At 40.1% G+C, this 24,711-nt stretch overlaps 2 protein-coding genes across 4 annotated transcripts in view; one reads left to right on the forward strand and one right to left on the reverse strand.

The window, feature by feature from the left end:
• LOC148652445 (vitellogenin-like) lies at positions 1 to 22,160 on the forward strand. The gene is made up of 35 exons (XM_088599153.1): positions 1 to 108; positions 556 to 576; positions 1,003 to 1,154; positions 2,475 to 2,726; positions 2,816 to 2,977; positions 3,057 to 3,205; positions 3,402 to 3,552; positions 3,748 to 3,905; positions 4,142 to 4,307; positions 4,397 to 4,522; positions 4,609 to 4,827; positions 5,409 to 5,626; positions 5,750 to 5,847; positions 6,778 to 6,902; positions 7,720 to 7,818; positions 8,693 to 8,812; positions 9,292 to 9,481; positions 10,284 to 10,377; positions 11,137 to 11,322; positions 12,167 to 12,314; positions 12,423 to 12,645; positions 14,927 to 15,102; positions 15,468 to 15,878; positions 16,227 to 16,274; positions 17,057 to 17,170; positions 17,388 to 17,600; positions 17,692 to 17,834; positions 18,697 to 18,835; positions 19,476 to 19,608; positions 19,936 to 20,119; positions 20,594 to 20,688; positions 20,835 to 20,929; positions 21,033 to 21,198; positions 21,470 to 21,631; positions 21,917 to 22,160. The coding sequence occupies exons 1-35, from the start codon at positions 69 to 71 to the stop codon at positions 22,027 to 22,029; spliced, it is 5,289 nt and encodes a 1,762-aa protein (XP_088455279.1). The 5' UTR covers positions 1 to 68; the 3' UTR covers positions 22,030 to 22,160.
• znf692 (zinc finger protein 692) overlaps positions 21,847 to 24,711 on the reverse strand; it is a 16,838-nt gene continuing 13,973 nt past the window's right edge. For all 3 annotated transcript variants that reach the window (XM_088599154.1, XM_088599155.1, XM_088599156.1), the window contains exon 12: positions 21,847 to 24,308. In XM_088599154.1, coding sequence (XP_088455280.1) covers positions 24,059 to 24,308 — 250 coding nt within the window. In that variant the 3' untranslated portion in view covers positions 21,847 to 24,058. The remainder of the gene's footprint in view (positions 24,309 to 24,711) is intronic.

The raw sequence follows: 24,711 nt of genomic DNA on the forward strand, positions 1-24,711 counted from the left end.
ATAACTGTCCCGCCAAAAAAAAAGGCTTTATAAGGGATGCCTGTGGAAACTGTGCTTCACTACCGACCATGAAACTGATTGTCCTCACACTAACGCTAGCCCTTGTGGGTAAGTGATGATGCACTGATCATTTCTTTTGCTTCATTTTATCGTGTTATATTATGCATTGCAATAAAATGTGCTAATATAATGAATGCATAGTGAAAGTTTTACAGAGTGTGAAGGTAAGGCAGAAAGGAGAAAGGAAAAGAAAGTCTTTAACAGCAGGTAAGGAGTAAAGTTTAATAGAATATGTTTAAAAGTAGAAGTGAGACATACATACTGTAGATCATACTCTATGTGCAATACTGCAGATTGTAGACATGTATTACACATCACAGAAAGGTTTTCAGATCATGGTTAATAGAGTAAAGACACATACTGTAGATGTGATTTTTTAGTTCTTAATTATTAATTCTGAGTGGACCTACACTGGGCTGAAACAGAAAATTTTAATGTAAAATATCACCAGAAAACAACATCTTTATTCAAACTGATCTTTTTGTTCTCTTGCAGCTAGTCAACAGGTGAATATAGGTGAGTATTTAAAAGATGCATTTCCCAAAGTTGAAATCGCTGTTCTCCATTGAAATGAAATTGCTTTTTGAAACTTATGCATTATTTTCTAATAAAACATTGAAAACACGTGGTAGTGAATTGGGTCTGTGTACCATAGAACAGGAAGTTATTTTAATACATGATGTTATTCACACCTCTTCTTAACAATCAGCTTAATTACATCTCTGAACACGAAAATTGTTACGAAACTCCCTTTCTCTAAAAAAACATTTCCTAATTAACATTGTGCTACATCATTTCAGAGAGTTCAACACATTTCTTATTCATTTTAATAAGGCCGATGGCATTCACCAATGACAATACAAATGCTTCATTTCATTGCTTAATTTCCCAGTGTAACACTATCTACATCTTTTATATAATTTTGACATTTTGACATTGCAGAGCCAGACTTCAGCGCAAGTAGAACCTACGTGTACAAGTATGAAGGTGTCATGCTGGCTGGTCTTCCCACCGCGGGCCTAGCTCGAGCTGGACTAAAGATCAACTCTAAAGTGGTGATCAGTGGAATTGCTCAGAAGACCTATTTAATCAAGGTAAAGCTGCTACTATCCTCACACACAAAAGCCAATGATATTGTTGCAATGACACATTACAGGGAATTTCTTTGCTGAAGCGGATTCATCTCTCTGGATGTAAAGTCTTTACACTTTATCTTGTTCAGTCGTGACTCCAAAGCATGACCTCCAAAATGCAACCACAGTCCTTATCCAACACACACAAGCAGTTAGAGGACCACCTGATGCATTTGTGTTTTTTTTCTGCCGCCATTTATAACTCATTTGCCCATTTATGTGGTTTTTAAATGGATTGACTTCATAATAAATATTTTTCTGAGATGACAGAACGACAGGCTGAGATGACAGGAGAGAGATGACTGAATAGCCTCCTGGTACAAATATACATGCAAAGCCCTAGCACATGTTGCAGTATTACAAATTATGGTGAACATTTTGTATAGCTCCAAATTTAGATTTTGTAAATTGTGTTTAACCAAGTAAAAGAAAATCAATAGAAAGTAAAATGTAAAACTTTCCCTTAAAATCTGAACCATTGAATTTAACATTTTCACTCCTTCCTGAACTGTTCAGTTTATTGTCATATGCACAAGTGCAATGAAATGCTTATTTCATCCAATGGTAAAAGTAAACAGTTGTTTATACACACTGTTATAACAACACAGCTATCTAGAAAACATTTGCACAAAAATTGTATGGTTTCTAAGTGCTAGTAAGCTGATATTTTAAGGAAACTGTTAGGTTCCAGTCTCGTTTGTTGAATGGGGTATTTTGTTAGTGTACTATCTATCCTCAGATACATATGCATCTGAAACTTTTCATTTGTAAAAATCAAATGCCTAAATGATTTCAACCCTAAAAGAACAATAGCTTTGCATTACTGTTATACAGTATAGTCAAACTAGGAGTGAAGTGGGTCTTTGTTGTCTTTCAGATACTCTCTGTCTCATAGAATAAAAATATGCCATTTTTTCAACACACTGGCACTCGATTTGCAGAGGATACACTATATTTGTAGATGCTGTGGTGTTCATTTTCAGCATATGAGAAACAGATTATGAGTTGTTAAGAGATCAGGTGTGTTGGACAGTCAGCCCTAGATGAACAGTTTAACTGATACCATATAGATTAAAATTGAAAAGGAAGTGTTCTATTACAGTATTATCTACACTTCTCAAAATATTTTAGGAAAAATGGTACGCCTAGTTATATTTGAAAGGCATTTATTCATTTCCAAAATAATCCTAAATCACTTATGCAGATATCAAATTGATTCAAAAGAAGAAAACAGTATTTATTGTGTAATTCAATATATTGGCTCTATTTCTTTCTTTCTAGCTGTTGGAGCCTCAGCTATCAGAGTACAATGGAATCTGGCCCAAGGATCAGTTTGTATCAGCTTCCAGACTCACTCAGGCACTGGCCCCTCAGCTCACCACCCCCATCAAGTTTGAGTACGACAGCGGCCGGGTGGGTCGGATTTATGCTCCCTCTGAAGTTTCTGAGACTGTGCTGAACATCTTCAGAGGCATCCTCAACATGCTGCATCTAAACATCAAGAAGAGCCAGAACGTGTACGAGCTGCAAGAGGTAAAGGACACAACATCTCTCCATCTGGGACAGTATTGCAAATCCTATGGAAGATTGCAGTCATCACATCCACGGTTTCTGTCTTCCAGGATGGAGTGCAAGGAGTCTGCAAAACAGAATACATCATCCGTGAGGATCAGAAGAGAGGGCGCATCAGTGTCACCAAGTCCAAGGACTTGAGCGACTGCAATGACAAAATAGTGAAAGACATTGGCATGGAGGAAATAGAACATTGTGCCCATTGTCAGCAGGTAAGAAACATTCTGAGCGCTGAAGGATTCCCTATTATCCCCAGTTCTCTGGGTCTCACAATTTTGCATCTCTGTTCAGAGAGGAAAGAGTCTCAGAGGAGCTGCTGCCTACAGTTACATCCTAAAGCCCACAGACTCTGACGCCTTGATCATTGAAGTTACAGCCCAGGAGCTCCATCAGTTTACACCTTTCAACGAAATGACCGGAGCTGCTCAACTGGAAGCAAGGTACAGCAGTTATGCATGTAGGAAGTGGAAACGTGTTATTTTATTGGGTGTGCTTGGTGCTAAACTACAGTTACTGTAAATGGAAGCTAATATCTTGTATCTTCATTGGTTGTTTTGAAATCTTCATTCATTCAAACACATTTGTTTTGTCATCCCTAATTCTGTTTTGACTAGTTCATGTTTTTGTACTTTCCAGACAAAATCTCGTTTTCCAGGAGATTCGGAACTCCCCTGTTCAACCTGGGGAATCAGAATACCAGAAGAGAGGGACCTTGAGGTATGAATTTTCCTCTGAAATCCTCCAGATGCCCATTCAACTCCTCCGGAACCGGAACCCAGAGACCCAGGTAAACTTTAAATGATTTAACGGACTTTAGGTAAGACAGGTAGTTCAAGAGTGTCACGCTTCGTATTCATGCCAAAAATTTAAAACATATTTGTGTTGTGCTCAGATCCTATTCAATTTATGATATGTTAAAAGGTTATGTTTCAGTAATGTTTTATGTGTTTGGTAAAATGTGCTTCCTGGCTGTGATTGACAGATTGTAGAGATACTGGGACATCTGGTTCAGAACAATCAACAGCAGGTTCACGAAGACGCCCCATTGAAGTTCATGAACTTAGTCCAAATGCTCCGCATTGCCAGCTATCAGAACATACAGGCCATCTGGAAGCAGTTTAAAGGGAAACAAGACTACAGGTACCTGTTTAAAAGTAAAAGTTTCCTCTGTAGGAAGGAACTAATATCAGCTTGTGTCAAGCATTATGAAAATAAATTTAGCGAATAATTTTTCTAGATGTACAGCATAAGCATAACGGAATTCCGAATGTTGTTGTGAATAAAAGTGTTATTTTTTCCTTAATTTCCATAGGGCTTTTTGTCACTTGTTCAATTCACTAGAGAAATACAGCCCCTGTTTCATTTCTTTTGTGTAGACGCTGGGTTTTGGATTCGGTTCCTGCCACAGGAACCTCCAGTGCTCTGAGGTTCATTAAGGAGCTGATCCAGAATGATCAACTTACATTGGTGGAAGCCACTCAGGCTCTTCTGACTGCTTTGTACCTGTCATACGTCAACCATGACAACTTGAACATTGCTGCTGTAAGAGGACACTTTGACCAACATCATGTAATGAGTCTTATTAAGAGCATTGAGTCCATTTCTAAACTCCTCTATGATTCTTATTCTAGGAGCTTGTTCACAATCGCCATGTTCAGCAAGAACCTATCCTGCGCAAAGTATGCCTTCTTGGTTATGGGTCTTTGGTGCACAGTTACTGTCAGAAGCATGACAGCTGCCCTGACAGCCTTTTAGAGGTAAGCGATTGCTGCTCCCAGTTTCTGTGGTGTCTTATTATGACTGTTATTAAGAGCATCACACTTCATCGTCTCGCTGGTTTCAGCCCCTCCACAACTTTGCTGCTGAAGCTGCTAGCAGAGGCCACCAAGAGGAGATCGTCCTGGCGCTGAAGGCCATCGGGAACGCAGGTCAGCCATCCAGCATCAAGCGCATCACAAAGTTCCTGCCGGGATTCTCCTCCGGAGCCTCGCACCTGCCGGTCAAAATCCAGGTCGATGCAGTGATGGCCCTGAGGAACATTGCAAAACAGGATCGTAAGAAGGTGAGAAGAAAGTACAGGAACCTTAATATTGGATGGTAGTGATAGAGCTAAGCACCTGACATGCTTTCCAGGACTGGGAAAACACCTTCAATGTACAGTATACATTACTACAACACTACTTTAGGAACACCTGTAATAGCATTTAATATAGACACGTTCTGAAGGTTACTGGAAAGTACCAGAAACATAAACTATAGATACAAGAAGGTAAAACACAACGCTGGAGGAAGCTATTGTTGTTGCTACACTATGTATTTCAAACTGTGTAAGCAATAAAAAGGGCAAATAGAATGTTAGAATATGTTAGAATTTTGCATGAATGGTTGAATAGTATGATACCCAGAGTGGAAGTAAAAACATTGAATTTTTTAGCGTACATGTAAGTAAGGCGTTGTCAAAGAAAGCAAAGTGTAGAAAAATGTGCGTGATACTGAACATAATTTTTTAGGTCTGAAACTAGGCACTACCTTCAGAGCTCAGACTTTATGAACTGGACTCTATTGACTTGTGACATGTCTTGGTGAACTTTGATTGGTCCTCAGTGAGAGTACTGGAGTGTGTGCATCTCTGATGTCATCCAGGTCCAGGAAGTGGCTCTGCAACTGTTTATGAACAGAGAGCTCCACCCTGAGGTCCGTATGGTGGCCTGTATCGTCCTGTTTGAGACCAAGCCCACCATGGCTCTGGTGACAACTCTTGCTGATGCCCTGCTGAAGGAGACCAGCCTGCAGGTGGCCAGCTTCACCTACTCCCACATGAAGGCTCTGGCAAGGAGCAGCTCTCCTGATTATGGCCCAGTGTAAGAATCCAGTGGAGTTTTGTCTTTCTGCCTCTCTGACTTGTTAATATAACATCCTCTTGTCACTAGGGCTTTAGTGTGTAATAACTTGTGTGTTCAATAACTGCTTTTCTCTTCTTAAAGTGCTTCTGCCTGCAATGTTGCTGTGAAACTCCTGAACCGTAAACTAGACAGGATGAGCTACCGCTACAGCAAGGCCATTCATATGGATATTTTCAAAAGTGAGTAGAAGTCTTTAATATACTGTATACAAAAGCAAAATGCACATAAAGAATAATGCTTTGTTACACTCATGTGAGGTGGCATTTGTAGGAGACCACGATCAAACTCACAACACAGGATTAGTGCATGGAACTGAAAGTTAATCATGCTGCTTGAAGGCAAAATTATGTTTTGTACATTTAAAGAATGGTAGGCTACAAATGTGTGCCTATCCAGCCTGTTGGGTACTTAGTGCTTTATTGATTTGAGGATCTCATACAGGCAATTGTTAAAAGAAGCCATGAATTCAACTACAACAACATAGTTGTCTAGCCTGTTCTATACTCCCACAACCTTTTAGGAATTTCCTGTTCTCAGTCCCTGTTTACATTAATTGATCCTTTGCTGGTTGGTCACACTAGTGACAGATGTCCTGACCACTATACAGGGACAGCCTATACCCTGCAGACAGCTGATGGCACACAGCCTTTACTGTATTTTCCTACCACCACCACAGCACGTTACTTTGTTAAACCTGGTTTGTCGGAACCTTTCAACTCAATCAGAAGGGCAGCAGGCCAAGCTTACACACCACAGCATGATCAAGTGTTTGTGTGTCCCGAGGAGGGTGCAACATACTAGAAGTTATGTACTTTCCTGTGGTCGACTTTTTGATTTTGCAGTCAGAACAATCAACAAACAAATATACAAACAGGTATGTCAGGAGACTGGCAAGACAGATATTTATTCTAGTTTTCCTTTGAGTTTCTTGGCTCATACCTGTTATTGGATGGTGGAATATAGGACAGGAATATACACTGGGATTGTACAGAGTTCATCCACAAAGCACCTAAAGCCAGCTTTATTATCAAAAAGTCTCTCTTTGTACAAGGAACACAATTTCATTCATGATTTGTGTTTCAATCATGATCTGTGTTTCTTCTGACCAGCCGAGCTAATGGCAGGAGCTGCTGCCAATGTGTTCATCATCAACGACGCTGTGAGCATCTTGCCCAGAGCTTTGATTTCTAAAATCCGAGGTTACTTCTCTGGAGCAGCAGCAGATCTTGCAGAGGTAAGAAAGAAATTATATCGGTCTTATTTGAATAGATTGAAATCCAGGAAAAGTTCCCCAACCCACCTAGCGTGGAGCACAAGTTGACATCTACAGCTCAGATATTGCAAGTTCAGAGCCACAGAGCTGAGAGCTTGCTAGCGGGGCAGGGCTGGAATTAGTCAGTAAGGACTCACTGCAACTTACTGTCACGGATGTCGGAAGGGACAAACCGTGGAGAGGCAGGAGAGAGAAAAAAGACCCTATGCGAGGCGGCGGAATGGGGAGTTAGCCCGGGCTCGTCAGCGCAAAGAGTTCTGGAGTGCCGTATAGAAACCTGTGCCCTCAGGTAGCGGACGTGGGGCGACCTGGTGCTAGGCGGGTCTCAGGACATCCGAACGTCAATGCCGAGCGAGGCAGAATAAGTGACCCGGAAATATATAGCCCAAGGGAAGAGGGAAACCAGAAGGACAGCAAAGCAGGAAACTAGGGACAGGACAGAGTAGGAGCGCCCTCTGACTGCAGAGGGCGTGACACTTACTGTGCACCTGCAAGCTTGCAGTGATGTCAGTGGGAGAGTCTCCACCCCTCCAATCACTGCTACCTCTCCTACCAGTCACTTACAACATCTCAGATAACAAACAGTCATGCAAGTAGCTGTGTTGAAGGAACATACTGTATGTTCACAACTCTCATCCTCTACTGGAGTGAGTAAGACTGCCAGAGAGCTGAATCTTAAAACATAGGCATTCCAAATTAGGTGGGTATCATAAAGACCAATTGTTCACTGCAAATTTTTAAAAACAATCTGAGAAATGGTGTGATTTTTCTAACCTAGTTTGGCATCCGAGCAGAAGGGATTCAAGAGGCCCTCTTGAAGCGCCAAGCGGCAACTGATTCTGAGGAGATAGACAAAAAACAACGTATCCTGAAAGCAGTAAGTTTATTAATAAAATTCCTTCCTTTCAGTCAATTGCCAAGTTCAACTGTTGTTGAACACGATTTCTCATATTGTTAAACCCCATTTCTCAGTGTTATTTCTTGTGTTACATATGAACAATTCAACTGACAAAAATGAAATTAAAAAAAACAGATATACAGTAATAGAGTTTGGGTAATACATGGTGTCAGATTAACTGCATCTTAGTGGTCTCCCTGCTTGTACACCTTTACAGGGAATTACATATATTATAGTTTCACATCAAATTCAATTTAAATATGTGAAGTAATATTTTGAAACATTTTGAATAAGGATACAGTATGTTCATGAAAAGGATTTTTTTCCACAAAATGTTAGTTATATTATTGCCTTGTGAAAGTTGAATTGGAAAACATTAGAAAACCTCTCAGTTTATATTTTACTTTACTATCGAGAACATTATTCAATGGTTCATATTCTTGCAGCAGATTTCTGCTTGAAAAAGTGAAATTGTAATTCAAACTATAAGTACATAGATAATACATATGTAACAGAGCTCCCCAGGAGGCTCTTGGAGTAGATATCCATACACCCAGAGAGTGTCATCACAGATGACAGGATGGCAGGACTGATAAGTTAGTGACAGAGTTCCATGAGACTCAGGTTTGGGAAAATGACTTTAGGCTGCTAAATCCCCTATCCTAGCCTGGTCCCAGGTAAGTACTAGACACAGGAAATCCAAAGACTTCTATTTTGTTGAAAATAAGGAGTGTGTCTAGGACTGCTGTGACTTTGACTGTCACACGTAAGACCATGGTGTGAAGATCAGGCTGAATGTCCTCTATGGTGGATTTGTCCTTTGCCAGTTGACAGTTTTTATGTCTCTGCACAGCTCACAGACTGGAGAAGCTTCCCTTCCAACAAACCCTTGGCATCAGTCTACATGAAGTTCTTGGGACAAGAAATCACTTTCGGCACCCTTGACAAGAATACCATTGAAGACGCTATGAAGGCATGTATTGCCTTAAGAGGCAGAAAATTCAAGTCACTGAAAACAATTACTTGATGGAATATTTTAGTTTTAGCTTTAATTAGGGTATCCTTTTCCTCTGCAGTAGATTGACTTCACAATTAATTACAATTATTGCTAAAGTTTATGATTATACAGTATAATTGTACTATTTTATTATCATTAATTGCAGACACAGTAAAATAATCTAATATAATGCAGTCATGACATACCCATGGACTGTTCCCTGTACATTCTCAATGTTAAAATTAGTGTTGACTTAGAAATCATTTCAACATTCATTTCCCAGTGACCTAACTAGTGTTTGATTTTTGGAGGAATACTCAGTATTTAATCATCGCTTAATCCAGTAAATCTTTTGCTGCTGTTTCTGTGTAGACACTTTGAAAAAGACTGTAGTAGTTTAAAAAATGGACAAAGGCCCTGATTCGCTTCAGCTGTGCACTCTGGCTGTATTGCAGGCGGCCACAGGACCTTTGGACCAGCACGATATGGTGAAGAAAGTGGTGAAGTTGTTGCGGGACGGGGTCACATTCCAGTGGTCCAAGCCCCTGATGGTTGCCGAAATGCGCCGAATTGTCCCGACATGTATCGGCCTTCCCATGGAGCTGGGCCTGTACTCTGCAGCTGTGGCTGCCTCTGCAGCCAACAGTAAGCAAACATGGCGCCATGGCGATGTCCTTGCCTTGCTGCTAAATGGTTCCTCAGGAGATTAAATTCAGATGAGACCCAGGAATTGGAAGCTTATAAATGGGCTGAGAATAACTGCCTCATTCAAGTATCATTTATTTGATTTACAGCTTCGGGATATTGCTTTAACTGTCAAATAATGGTATGGACCAAGCACACAAAAGGAGGTGGAAAATGAAAATATACAGTAACAGCCTGCAGTTATATCACACTGCAACTCACAATTAGTAACCCACTGCAGTTCAGCAGGTGTGAGCCTGGCCAGCACCTGGATGGGAGACCTCCTGGGAAAAACTAAGGTTGCTGCTGGAAGAGGTGCTAGGGGGGCCAGTAGGGGTTGCTCACCCTGTGGTCTGCGTGGGTCCTAATGCTCCAGTATAGTGATGGGGACACTATACTGTAAAAAGGCACTGTCCTTTGGATGAGATGCAAAACTGAGGTCATGACTTTCTGTGGTCACTAAAAATCCATATTTTTTACCCACAGGGTAGAAATGGTAAACCCTGGTGTCCTTGTCACATTATCAATCATGGCCTCCTAATAATCTCCCATCCCCCACTATGGCTGCCGTCGCATCATCCTGGTGGTGGTGGAGCGGAGTCCCCATTACCTGTAAAGCGCTTTGAGTGGAGTGTCCAGGAAAGCGCTATATAAAATGACATGCTTTGCTTTCTTCTTATATAGGGTTCCTTTCTTTGATTTTATTGCTTTTCTTTTTTTTTACATTTCTTTGTTCATTTCTTTGTTTCAATGTTCATAAAAGTCCAAACCCGCCTCACACCTCCTGCTTCTGATAACTTCAGGATTACTCAGCTGATGAACACCAACATACAAATGCAGGCTGAGATAACACCCAGGTAAGGCTGATGAAATCTAAAATGCTCCAAAATACAGTACACTCTACATTTACTGTACATAGTATACTTTACATTTTTTTTACTAATCTGCTTGTGATAACAGAAGAATAATACTTAGAAATTATATTCAGTCATTTCCATCTGTTTACTGTCATTCTTGGATTTTTTCAATTATTACCTGTCAAGTATAATTGAAGTGCTAAGGAATGCATATGCTTTAGCAATCAGTTTGATCATCCTAATTCCCAAAAGCTCCCTGATATTTTCCATGTTGTCACTTTAATTGTCATTTGTACTGTACAACCACTGAAGACTGCTCTTCACTTAAGACTTGTTTTTAAATATTTTATGCTCACCCAAGAGGATACTCGAAGCACACTGTGCGCCCTCGCCACTCTTTGCATACAAAAATCAATTCTGTTGTTTACAAACATAAAATACTGTTCCATGATATGGGATTAGATAAGTAGCAGATAAGTGTAACTGTACATGTATTTTTTGCTTGTTTTTGCTATCCTTATTACAGATTCCCTGAACAGAATTCAGCTGAAATTATCCTCCCATTAGAAAGGAGTAACTAATTGTAGCTTCCAAGTCTAAGATGTCCAGTACTAATCATAATTTAAACAAAAATAATTGTAAGCAATTCAGCCAAGAAAAATAGAACCTCTTTCTCATTTATGGTATTTCTGTTAAACCTTGTTCTCAGAGATCTGATTTTATAGCCGATTTTTTAGCTTCTGACTGTTTGCTTTGCAGCATTGCTATGCACACCATTGCTGTGATGGGTGTCAACACACACTTAATTCAGGCTGGTCTGGAGATTTATGACAGGATCCGTACAGAGGTTCCACTGAGGTTTGCTGCAAAACTTGACATCAAAGAGAGCAACTTCAAAATTGAAGCCCTACCTGTTCAACAGCAGGAACGACTTTTCTCAATGAGGTACGTCGTCTGTATCAAAAAACTAAAACGAAAAATGAAATGTTACACCAGTTCTTGAAAACAGAGAAGCTTAAAAGGATAAAAGACCTTCTAAACTAATAACAGAAACATCTTCATTCTATTTCCAAAGTGTATATTTCCTTGCAAGTCCTTTTAATATTGAAAGATCCCAGAGCTCTTTAAATATAGGAGGGGATCTGCCTTCAGCCAGCACTGAAGTACAGCATGCTCCTGGGAGATATACGGCAGCCATTGTGCACCAGTCCCACTGCACACCAGAGAAAAGGCTTCACCATTCAAATAAAGAGGGGACTTTTAAGAGTAAAATTCTTATTGTAACACCAAAGTTAACACTGTTAACAGTACTAGTACTGTATTCTCTTTAATGACCACAGGTTTTTGGGACCTTGGTTCAATGTCTCATCTGAAGGACAGCACCTCCTGCTGCTCTGTGCTCCCAGTGTCCATAATGGGGAGCAGGCTTGCAAACTGGCTCATCGTCCCCACTTACAGCAGCAGTCTGTTTTATTCTTGGAGCTCTATCAGCACAGTATTAATCAGGCTCAGCCTTGCCTGGCCTTTGTGCCTTGATGATATAAGACTAGGAAGTGGCAGGGCTGTTGGCAATACTGTACATTTGTTTTATTATTATGAGAAAATATTATCTCCTTTAGGCATTAGTTATGAGGAGCTATGTACAGTACCACCGTGAGCTAAGAGATACGAAAAGCAAAGAATATCTGATATTCCCATAAATACCCATGGATTCGGGTGTAATTAATTTCTTGCCAGATTAAGTGTCAATGCAAGCAGCGATTTGACTGAATACAATCTTTCTCAACAGGGCAGAATCCTTTGCTGTGACCAGAAATGTGGAAAATTTGCCATCTGCTAAACGAACCCCAATCGTGCCAGAATCTAACCAGGCAAAACTGTCAGAAGAGAAATTCTCCTCGCAACAACAAACCTATACCGAACGCAGCAGAGGCATGGTAGGAACCTTTTTTCCCCTTATGCTTGTGAAAGTTTCCACCTACCACCACAGAATCTCTCACACAGAGTGTATCTTATAACTCTCGCTGTCTCTCTCTCTGTTACAGGCAAGAACAGCATCTGAAATTATATCATCACAGACACCTTACTACTCAGAGCAGAGACCTCATCCCATCTCATCAACAGTACATAGAACATTATGCTTTACTTCCCCAACCTTTGGATTCCAGGCGTGCTACGAGGAAAAATCCCAGAATGCTGCTTTCATCAGAAATTCCCCTCTATATAAAGTTATTGGAAAGCACATGATCTACATTGATTTAAAACCAGGTAACAGTAATTAATTCATCTTTGGTTATATACTGTATCTTGGTATGACAGACGAAAATCTTCTCAGAGCATTGGAGTGGAATAGAAAATGAATCATCCTTCACCTTTTCAATTTTTGTCATGTTCTAGGACAGATGGACATTTTAGATTCTAAGTGTAAGATATTGTGGGAGTAGTGATAGTTCACAATTAGTGGTTGACGGTATAACAGGTACAGACGGTATATCGGTAGAAATATGTGCCACGATATGGATCTGGCTATACCGTTTATGCCGGCAGAGAATGGATTTCGATGTTTACAGAGATTGCGCTGCCAGCGTCGTCGCAAAACGGGGTTTGGATTTTTTACTAGTGACCCGTAATAGTTTATTTTAGCTCCAATGATATGATTCTGGAAATATTCATCTTGCTGGTATTTGCAAATCTGGTTCAGAATGATCGATCTTCAGTGGTTCAGACGTCCGGTTTGTGACGGAATTGAGGCCATTGCGACCAATAAAAACACGCGGGCGTCCTCTTCCCTGTTCGGTGAAAACAGACGCACGTGTTCGGTGTGCCCTACCGCAAACGCAAATAGGCGGAGAAACGGAGAAAGGTGGCGTTAGCGAGACGGGAACAACGGTTATCTACAATATATGTCGGGCGACGATTTTAGCCAGAGGTAATAGAAGCAACCTCTTCTATCACTTAAAGACGAAACATATATGCGAGTATGAGGACAGTTCGAGAATGCGCTCCGGATCAAGCAGCTCTAGTATTGTGGGGAGAAGAAAAGCCACAACGCAGACGTTGCTGCCTGCATCATTAATTAGATAGATACTTTATTGATCCCGTGGGGGAAATTGCAGTGCAACAGCAGCTTAGCACAGTCAGCACAGCACGGTGTAACGAAAGGATACAATAATACAACAATACAATCAGTACAGTCAGTGAAAGGTGCACTGAGAAGAGTTGCTCACCGTCCAGAATATACAAAGAACAAACCAGAACAGTACACAAAAAGTTGTATTGCACATTATAAATATAAATGTATTGTACAAGTCCCTGGCATATAATGCACAAATGGAAAAAGCCAGATGTAAGCAGGGAGTTTACTGTTTAGTCCAAAAACAGGTCAATGTCAATGTTGCCCCTGCCCAGACACGAAGTGGATGAGTTGTGCAGTCTTATGGCAGAAGGCAAGAATGACCTTCTGTAGCACTCCCTATCCCTATGTCCATGATGGCCTCTAGTTTGGACACCATTCTTCTCTCAGCCAGATCAGACCCAGTGACAGAGCTTGCTCTTCTGATGAGCTTGTTCAGCTCATCAACTTATCGTTGTCCTTATGACAAGTAAAGCCAGCAGTGGAAGGACATTACACACTACACACTAGTTCAATGTGAAATTTCAAAAATACTAAAGGAACAACACAGTAGCTAACCAACAGTTAATAATAACCTAATAGGTAACTCCAGGCAATAAAAACTCACTATTCAAGTCTTTTACTCCTTTTAAAGCATGTTCTATTGAAAGTATGAGGCAAAAATCCTATATTGTGATGTATATCGTTACTGTCCAAAATTAAAATTATACCGTGATCTACATTTTTGGCCATATCGCCCAGCCCTAGTTTACAGCATGATGCTCACTGCCTTATATTAATCATACTTTTGTATCTCAGAAGGTAGGAGACAGAAATCCTTGAAGTTTCAAATTGTCTTTGTGCACATACAAAACTTTCCTAGCAATCATAGCATAGTGGTTCAAAATGAGATTCTTTTTCAAATTGCTCCTAACTCCCAGGTGCAAACCTGAGACAGGGGGCATAGTAACAACGGATTGATCACTTGGGGCTTCCAAAGGCTCCCACATAAGCCTTACTCTTTGCATATAGTTCACCTATTGCATATACTGTAACTGAATGTGTGTTAGTTGGTACTGTAGGTAGGATATAGTTTACACATAGGATTTTTTTGTCTATAAGGTGTGGTTGCCTGTCCTTGAGTATTGGTTGGTGATGCCATTAGATTGGTTGTTGGAACAGGAGTCTTACTCATGTGCATGTTGTCACTAAGCTGTGTATACAAGGTTTTTGTCATGGCTTATAGACAGGGTACTTTCATTGCATAGATAGAACTCATAGAACTGATGAGTGATTCAGGCTTTCTTTTCTATTTTCTTTATACTACTTTTCAAATACAAGATAAGATTGTAAGGTAAATAATCAACACATTGAAGAAACATTCTATTTTACTTGCTTAGCCATCTCAATGCTAATTAGAGTTTGCTGTGTTTGTAGTTCACACTGAAGAACCAATTGAAAAACTGCACATGGAGATCCAGGCTGGACCAAAAGCTGCTTCCAAGATCATTAAGATGGTGTCCTTGAAAGACATGACCATTGACAAGGAAGAAGAAGCTGCACAAGGAAAGACTGTCCTGCTGAAACTGAAGAAGATCCTCCATACAGGAAAAGTACTCAATCAATTTTATTTCTTTATAAAGCTGCAAACAAGATTGTGTAATTTAGGGGCATAAAACATGCCCCTTTGTGTTCTGCTCTTTCATTATTTCACAGTGGTTCAGTGATAGCTCAGTACAACTTGAATACTAGAATTTATGAGCATGGCAGTGTTACTTGTACTTTTAAAAGTATTTTTCTACGCTTGTTCTAAATATAATCGAGTACACAGCTATAATCGAGCCCTAGCTGTGTTCTGAAAGCAGTAAAACAATTCAGCAGGTTTGGTTGGCTGCTCTGTGTTGTAAGCTGTCAGAGGTATGAAGTGAGCCAAGCACACAGGACAAGAAGTCTCAGAAGGCCTCTTCTTTCCTCACAGAGAAACGCAACCCAGGGGGACTCCAGTTCTTCCTCTAGTTCCTCAGAGAGAAGCAATAGCTCCTCCAGCAGCTCTTCTTCCAGATTCCGGGCAGGTACGGAGAACCTGAGAATCCGGACCCGCAAGTCCTCGTCCTCTTCCTCTTCCTCCTCCTCCTCCTCCTCCTCCTCCTCCCAGCAGAGGTCCCCAAGAACCCACAGTCAGAACCAAAATCAAAATAAAAACCTCAGACAAAGAAGGAGCAGTAGCAGCAGCAGTAGCAGCAGCAGCAGCAGCAGCAGCAGCAGCAGTAGCAGTGGCAGAAGCAGCAGCAGCAGTAGCAGTCGTTCCAGTAGGAATTTCCATTCCCAGAAGCAGAACCGGATGAATGGAGATTACTGGAGCATCAGGAGCTCTCTTGGTAGCGGCCAGGTAATACCTTGTGTTTTCAGAAACATTTTGATTGTTGTCATGTTGATGCGTCAATACTAAATACAACTTCAGTTACCTACACCATGAACCTTGTAATTCATGTTAGGGTATACCGTAAATATTTTTCTATTTATAAGATGTGTTAGATTGATTTTTAGAATATGACACTAAAGTAATTCTACATCCCTTTCTTTTATACACAAAGGGTGTGTGAATTTCTAATCTTGTCCTATAATATTGGTTTAATACATAATTTATTATTTAATTTATTAATTAAATAAAAAACACATTTAATTTAATGCATTTACATACATTAATTAATTCAATACATTTAATTTATTTTCACAGATTATGAACCCTGCGATGTACAAATTTAAGAAACACCACATCCATCAGGCAAGTTTTCTTTTTCTGTTCTCTATGTGAAATGATACAGCCTTGGACTCATTTGACTCCTCTTCTTGTGAGATCATTATAACATGCAGGCATGCTCAGACAAGTGCACCATTACACTGCCTGGCTCATTTCACTTTGCAAGCACAAAGTTCAAGGAGCAGAGCTAAGGAACTGGGCATATGACTGGTGTTGCTCTTGCAGATGACACATTCTGTAATCTGTAATCTCCTGATGCAATGAACAGCAAGATGAGGAAACTATGACCAATTTAGAACCCAACCAACAAGTGACACACTGTTGTGATCACCACGCCAGGGGGAGCTCCAATCACAACAGCTAATGGTAACTTCTAGGACATATCTGGAGAGACCAGTCCGCTGAACTTTCAGGGCCACTTGAAGGGCAAGAGATTTAATGTTCCACACTATCACAAAGTGAAGATATCACTTTGTCATCAAATCAGCTGGACGTCAACATCAGCCTGACTGTTGAAGGCTCCTGTGTGCTCCCTGTCTCATGTGGGCCAGTAAACACGGCTGTCAGCTCCAAATGTCAATAGTAAAAAGACCTGTGAAGACTGACGTGAAGTGTCATTTTACTCATGTCAAACTCTTCCGCCCTGTTGAGTGATTTGAATTGGGTTATTCCTTAGTCGTACAATCGTCAGTTTTAATTCTCCAAAGCTTTGATAAAAGCTCAAGACCCCATCCCTGGCCATAGTGATCATGAAAGACAAAGGTCCGGATCGAGGAGTGAAGGCTTTGTTCCCTTTTTTCGGACAGCATGGCAGAAGGAAGCAATACAGAGATCCGCAGTCTTCCAGCAAAACAAGCAGCAGTAGCAGCAGTAGCAGCAGCAGTAGCAGTGCTGCCAGCTTTGAAACAGCCAACAAGAAGGTAGGAACGTCTTTATGTTCAAGCTAACAAACATCGAAAACCTCTGTTACCGCACTGCTGCTCGATGGATTACCTGCAGGCCACACAGTGAAAAAGGGACTAGTTAGGAGTGTTATTGGATGCCAGCAGGGGCCTGAAACGCCTTTGGTGGAAGCAGCAGTTAAGAATATAAATCTGTGAAGATAACACACCGTCTGTCTTTGATACTTATGTACAGCCTCGGTTCCTTGGAGATTCAATGCCACCTGTACTGGCAATCCTTGCCCGTGCGGTGAGAACTGATGGCAAGGCACAGGGCTACCAGGTTGCCTTTTACCATCACCCCACATCGTCCCAGCCCAGGGCACAGGTGATCGTAGCTGCGATCCAGGAGAAAGACAACTGGAAAATGTGCGGTGATGGAATGATGCTCAGCCAGCACAAAGCCATGGTAAGATACGCCAAACTGACAACGTCAGATTTTTTCCATCTCCCCCCCTTTCCCAGTTAATAGTGTCATATTTATCTTTTTTTCACCCAAGGCCAAGATGAGCTGGGGAGAGGACTGCCAACAGTACTTAGCTGTTGTCAAGGCAGAAACTGGTCGTTTAGCACACAACCCTGCTGTGCAGCTCAAAATCAAGTGGAGAAAGATTGCTGGAATAGTGAAGCACGTTTCTAAAATGTATGTATTCCTGATCTTTGTTTTTTTTTAAGGACGTGACTGTTGATTTTCCTCAGGTCATTTACTTCTACAGTGTGTACATTTATAACGTATTGTTGTACATTCACATGCAATTTCAATTTATTCCTTGAAATGCAGTCCATTATCCAAAAAGAGAATGTAATGTAATGTAATGTGTGACTTAATATAAGTTGAATGTTATTCATAAAAGTAGACAGTGTTTACAAATCATCCCACATCAATATACAGTAATAGTTTTTTGCCTTATTAATTTAGGTATTGCTATAAATTTAGCTATAAAATATTTTATTGAATTTCCATAACAAATGTAATAATTGTCTACAGTAATAAACTGATACACCATCACACATACAGTAAGAATAATATCGTCATGCATTAGAGAAAGAGGTAATAGATTGTTTTAGAAGTCATCCGAAATCCTGTGTTAGGACTTTATTCCTGAAACACACCTTGAAAATGACAAATATATTGCTAAATTTGCTTGATTATAACTAATACAGGGTATGTTGTGGTTATTTATTGTTATGAAAAGATAATAAGTATCCAGGTAGCCCTTATTTGGAGGCTGTCCATTTTTTGTCAAATACGTAGTAACTTTTTTTTACTGGGCTGATGAAAACTGAATTCATCACAGCCTATATACTGTACATGTATACAGTATTAAGAAAGGTAATGAAAGACTTTGTCTGAGCAATCACAAATGTTCCCTTGACAGAATGCTTGTAGGGTAGGTGTGATTGGCTAAGAGAAGTCGAGCTTGGCTCAAGATTGCTCCTGTAGAGTATAGGACTCTGTATTGCTTTTATTTTCATTGCAAAACCAATTCTCTTTGTGCCTACAGACTGTTTGACTATGTACCTGGTGTATCCTATATGGCTGGTTTCTCTGAGGACAGGCGCAACAACCCATCCAAACAAATCAAAATGATTTTTGCAGCAACATCCTCCCGAACCATTGATGCAGTTATAAAGATGCCAAGGGTAAGCCGTTCTTCACTAGTGACTTTTTTTAATGCCATTCCTGTGTTACACTCCCGACAGCTGGATGTCAGTTGGATTAAGAAGTGCAGACAACTGTATTTCACAGTACAACTCCATTTTTATTGCATTGACTGTACAATTGTAGTGACAATGAAACGCACAACAAGGTTAGTATTTTTTAAAATTTTGCATGATTTCCTAAAGTAAAGTTTGAGAAAATCTCCATTTTCTAAATGGCTAATTACTGTATTTCATGTGGTACAGAGAACAAATTCGTTCTGCAGCCTTCATTAGATCAAAGCAGCAGAAATTGTGAATTAATTAAGACAACCCTCAAACAGAAAGTAAAATATGTTACAAAGACAGTAGGCTTTTAATTATTTTTAATTCATTGTAATCTTAGAATTGCCTTTTAATATTTAATACATTTTGAGTGTTGAGCTGTCCAAATGATCTATTTATAACAAGCATAATGATGAGCTGCTGTGTCTGCTCAGTGATAAAATAAAGCAAGATGGCTATTAGAAGCTATGGGAGTAGCATGCCAAGAGCTTGTCCCAATAGCCTTTAATAATGAGCCAGTGTCACTCAGTGTGTTGAGTGTATAGTTCTGAATGCTGCACCTTTCTTCATTCTTTAGTTCACAGTGTATAAAAGGGCAGTCCATGTTCCTCTTGCCTTGCCTGTTGGACCAGACATTCTTGAAGAAGTGAAAGAAGAAGGGTGGAACATGCTTTCAAGACTCCCTGCTATGTTTACAGAAGCCAACACAGGTTGGTACTCTATGTTGTGATGAATTTAATCCGACCAATGCAATGGAACCAGAACATTAAAAAAAAACATGCTCACATAGAAGTTCACATTTTAAAACATTGTTCATTATATATTGTTCTTTTCATTATGTTGCTTTGAGTTTCTTCTAAATTTAGAAATTAGAATGTCTAATTATAGATTAACATCTCTTTATTGTTTATTTGAAATTAAGAGAATGGAAATAAGCTGAACTGAGTATTATAACAACATGAATAACCAAAGCTCCGCACTGCATGTGTTTTTATTTGACTTCTACATTATCAAGATGTAATTGTTTTATTTCCTAGCTGAGTGCAGTGGAGTAAATGAAACAGTGATGACTTTCAATGATGTGAAGTACAACAACGAAATGCCCATTTCCTGTTACCAAGTGCTGGCTCAAGACTGCACTCCTGAGCTCAAGTTCATTGTTATGTTGAAGAAGGATGAACGTTCTGAGCAAAACAGTATCAATCTGAAACTCGCTGACGTGTGAGTACAGCAGTAATTTTAGATGGCTGGAAGGACACAAAACTCCCTTAACTTTTATTAAAATTATTAACTAACAGAATAACGTTCTCCAGCTTGATGCCTAAGAGCTGAAAAAGTAAAGATCCCAGCACAAGGCATACCCTTATTTTGATTTTGCAATGGTTTATTCCATAAAATAATATTTTAAATCAATTGTAATTAATTTAAAAATGAAAGGAGGTTTCACTGCATAAATGCATTAGATCCTGTATGTGCAAATGCAGCTACTTTAGTCTCATTGATGTTTTATATGTGATAAAATGTCAGAACATTAAAATGCACACTCTTACTTGCAAGGGTATAATCATACTATAATAAAACATACTGTATAATGGTAAATCATCCCTGATCAGTGTTAATCTAGGGCTAGAACTCTTAACCAACGATGACGCAGTCTCTTGTTTCGAATGTCTTATTTGGGCCTTCTTCCTCCAGTGACATTGACATGTACCAGGGTGAATGTTCTGTGCAGCTGGCAATTGATGGCGTGGAAATTCCTTTGGCTACCCTTCCATACGTACATAAATCAGGTCTGTCCAAGCACATCAGAACTTCTGACATTCAAAGGGAAAAGGCATAAGAGATGCCACGGACTGTATTTTCATAGGCTTTCACGTCTTACTAAATCGTTGTTTACCTGTATGTACGTTGACATGTTGCATTGCTTTGTTTAAAGGGAAAATAACAATTAATATGAAGGAAGATGGATTGGCTCTCACTGCTCCAAGTTATGGCCTCCACGAAGTCTTCTTTGAAAAGGACAACTGGAAGGTAACGTGGGAAAAATATATACTATACATACAATACAAACACTCATATACAGTATGCATCTCTTGAACAATGGGTAATACATTGTACTCTTTTGAAAATCAAGATTCAAGTTGTTGACTGGATGAAGGGACACACTTGTGGAATCTGTGGAAGAAGTGATGGAGAAACTATGCAGGAATATTCGACACCCAACAGCCGTATTTCTGAGAATGCACTAAGCTTTGCACATTCCTGGGTCCTTCCGGCTGCGAACTGCGGTAATGATTACAGTAAGTATTGTCTCCTTCCTAATCATTTGCACATAAAATTCCATGAACTTACCTCACTGACATTTTGAAGATGCTATTTGCATTTTGAGATCAAGGTTATAAGGTGAAGAATTCTAGCCAGAATAGAACAGAACAATTCCAAGAAAGACTATAGCAGCAGTTAAGAGCTGTTGAGCAATGTCACTAGAAATTGGTTCAAAAGATGCTTATTGCATCAAATGTGTTTGAAAAGAGAACAGCATCTATCATCTTTGTACCAAATTTTTTCCAGAATGCACCATTAAGCACGAGTCCGTGAAGCTGGAGAAGCAGGTGGTTCTCGAAGGACAGGAATCTAAATGCTATTCTGTGGAGCCTGTGCTGCGCTGTCTGCATGGATGTCTTCCAATTAGAACCACACCTGTCACAGTCGACTTCCACTGCCTGCCAATTGGTGAGTTGCAAGTCAGCTGAAAGATTTTAAGGAGCATTGCTGTGACTTTTTACCTTAGAATTGTAAGTAGTTTTGATGTGGTACAGAGTACACCACCAAGGAGCAAATGAAAGCACAGCTGAAGACAGCTGAGGAAACAGCAATTGCATCTTCATTCTTAATACATTTGACTGCATTAGTACATTAACTGCATTAAATATGGACTCAAGATCAAGTTTAAGCAACATATGGACTTGTCTTATTTTAACTTTTTTTTTTAAATATCCTTTTCCGATTATGTTTCAGACTCGCATGTGAGCAGATCAAGTGGTCAGAGCAGCATTTGGGAGAAGAGCGTGGATCTGAGCGAGTCTGTGGACGCACACATAGCCTGTCGCTGCAGTGAACAATGTGTTTAAACGCCTGCTGGCTCTGGCCCCTTCAACTTCACTTGACAAGTTATAAGATTTATTCATGGACCTATCTTTAACTTTCTCAAGTTATTCCCTGTAAATTGTGAAAATGTTAATAAATTCAAAGCAGCATATAACCTTGTGTTATTTTTCCCAAATTTTGTTGCGTTAAACAAAAGAAAAAAAATGGCTTAACAATAGAAAAATGTTCACTTTCCCGTTAGGTCTTTTGGTTACAGCTCGTGTAGCTTATACGACACTTTACCTTAGTGTAGGAAAGAATGATACCTTTTAAATAAAAGTGCATTCTATATAGGGATGGTTAGTTCATTATCTTTCAAACGTTGTAATCTCCAAGGTGCTCAATTCAAACCCTGATAGCACTTTTCATCTCATGCGCTTTGCATATAGGAAGAGTGCACTTCAAGCATTCAAGCCATTGTGTGCCAGCAGTTCCACTCCACAGCACATCTGTAGTGCCTCTTTAATGACCAAGAGAGAGAGTTTGATGTCTAATCTAAAGGATGGCACCTAATACAGCAGAGTATTCCCAGTCAATATTGTTTTGTACATTTTGGTCCAGAGGGTACATCATCACTTACTGGTCTACCAGCACTGCTATTCTCAACATCAGCCATGTAGTGCTCGTTAGGAATCTTTCACCTCAGTCATGACCACGAATTTCCCTTGTAATGTAGCATCCGGGATATTTCAGGATTAGGCTTCAAGATACTATTGACAAAACACTTCTAACCTGTTTGGTTAGATTTGGGGTTGGATTAGATAACCATTTTATCAAATCCTAATAAAATTAGGCAAGGTTGAAATAAGAATAATACTGTATATGTATGTATCCTCTTAAAGGGGAGCTGCACTCCCAGTTTCTCGGAAAAGTTATTAAATCTCAGTAACAAAACGAATTCATTGACATTACAGAAAAAGTTTACAAATTTCAAATTAAGCACAGAATCGTGAACTTTGTGAAAGCACCATGTTATTGCAAACTCACATTCACACTACCACGAACTGTGATGTGGTTTGGCCCTTCCTCCTCAGTAGTCACTGTAATGACTAATGTAATATGTATGAGCAAATACATAGAGATTGTGCAGCAGACATTTCACAGCAGAAAAAAATTATCTGAAAACAGGAGATTGCAGGGAACTGAATGAATCCTGCAGAAAACGTGGAACTGTACTCATCTAGGAACTATTCATCAGTTATTATAAGATGTGATATGAACTTGTTCTCAAGGTCATGTGTTAAAAATACAGAGCTCTAACATCAGACAAGACCATGTGCTGTAGCTAATACTGTATATGAACACCCAACTGACTTTAAATCACATGTATTGACTTTCTAAAATATATATTGTTGGTTTTAATCAGGTCCAGTTACTTTTCCTTATTGCAATAATGTAGCACAAACTGGATGAATATGAAAAGAAACCACATCATGGAAATAGGGAAAACTCTCAGGGATTTGTAAATCTAGATCATTTACAATAGCGGGTAAACTCTGGGCCGTTGTCATATTAGATCTGGCAGAAATGTTTTCCAAAAAGCCCATTTTCATAAACCATAAATTACAAAAAAACCTTTGTTCAAGTTTGAAATAATTTAACCAATATTAAAAGAAGCAGATCCAAACTGTGGTCCCACTAGTATCTCACTTTGCTCTGGCCAATTGTCTCTACTATATCCTATCTCCAGAAAATCTCCTTTAAATCGCTGCCTAATCTAGTGTAAAATCCAGAACACAGTGCCTGGCTGCATGTCATTGGCACTGCCAGCTTACACCTTGAAGATAATTTGCTGGTAGTATTTTCGCAGCACTATGAAAGCTCTGTCAGGAACTATTTTCACACTGCCATGGAAACAGTCTCTCTATTGCAAAGAGGGAAAGATTCGCAATGGTTTTTTACCAACATGATCAAGGCTGTAACATGATGCCAGTGTTTCTCAGAGGCACCGAATCAGGATGGTGGGACTGAAGGGTTGGGAACGGCTGATACATTCAGGGCTGCGGCCCTGCACTACGAGGGGGAGGGCTGTGCCCCTGCCCGGGTGCCGTCCGCAAGGGGCTCGGGATGGCAGGATGGCGGCGGCGCGGGGCCGGGGCACTGCGGGTGGCTCTTGTTGCGGTGGGCCGCGACGTTGTCTCTCTTCTCGAAGCGCTTGCCACAGATCTCACAGGCATACAGGTAGCCGGACTCCGCGTTGTGTTTCCGCATGTGCCAGTTGAGGGACGCCTTCTGTCTGCAGGTGAAACCACACACCTCGCACCTGTGGAGAAGGCAAGGGTCCAGGAAGGCACGTTATGCCTTTGACGTCTTGCAGATGAGTAGGAAAAAAACCCACATTCAGCCAACATAGATGTAATTAACTGAAGCTCGGGACAGAAAACTACTACAAGAATTTTCCCCAGCTGTTCCTCATCACAATCATTACTGAACCGATGGATGTCTAACACAAATACCACTTTTTACCCCCTCCACCCCATCTCCACCTTGTCCTATGCCCAGAGGACTGTCCCTTACTAATCAAGCAGGATGAGTCAATACTATCCTTTCTAAAATACACAAACATTCACAAAGCTTCGGATTCTTGGATGCTGTTGCTCCTCGCGAAGTCTGCATTGCCTAGATCGTAACATTAGCATGAGAAGAAGAATGCTGGGTTAAAAGGG

This window comes from Lepisosteus platostomus, chromosome 11 (assembly GCF_059453375.1).
Source record: "Lepisosteus platostomus isolate fLepPlt1 chromosome 11, fLepPlt1.hap1, whole genome shotgun sequence".
Taxonomy (NCBI): Eukaryota; Metazoa; Chordata; class Actinopteri; order Semionotiformes; family Lepisosteidae; genus Lepisosteus; species Lepisosteus platostomus.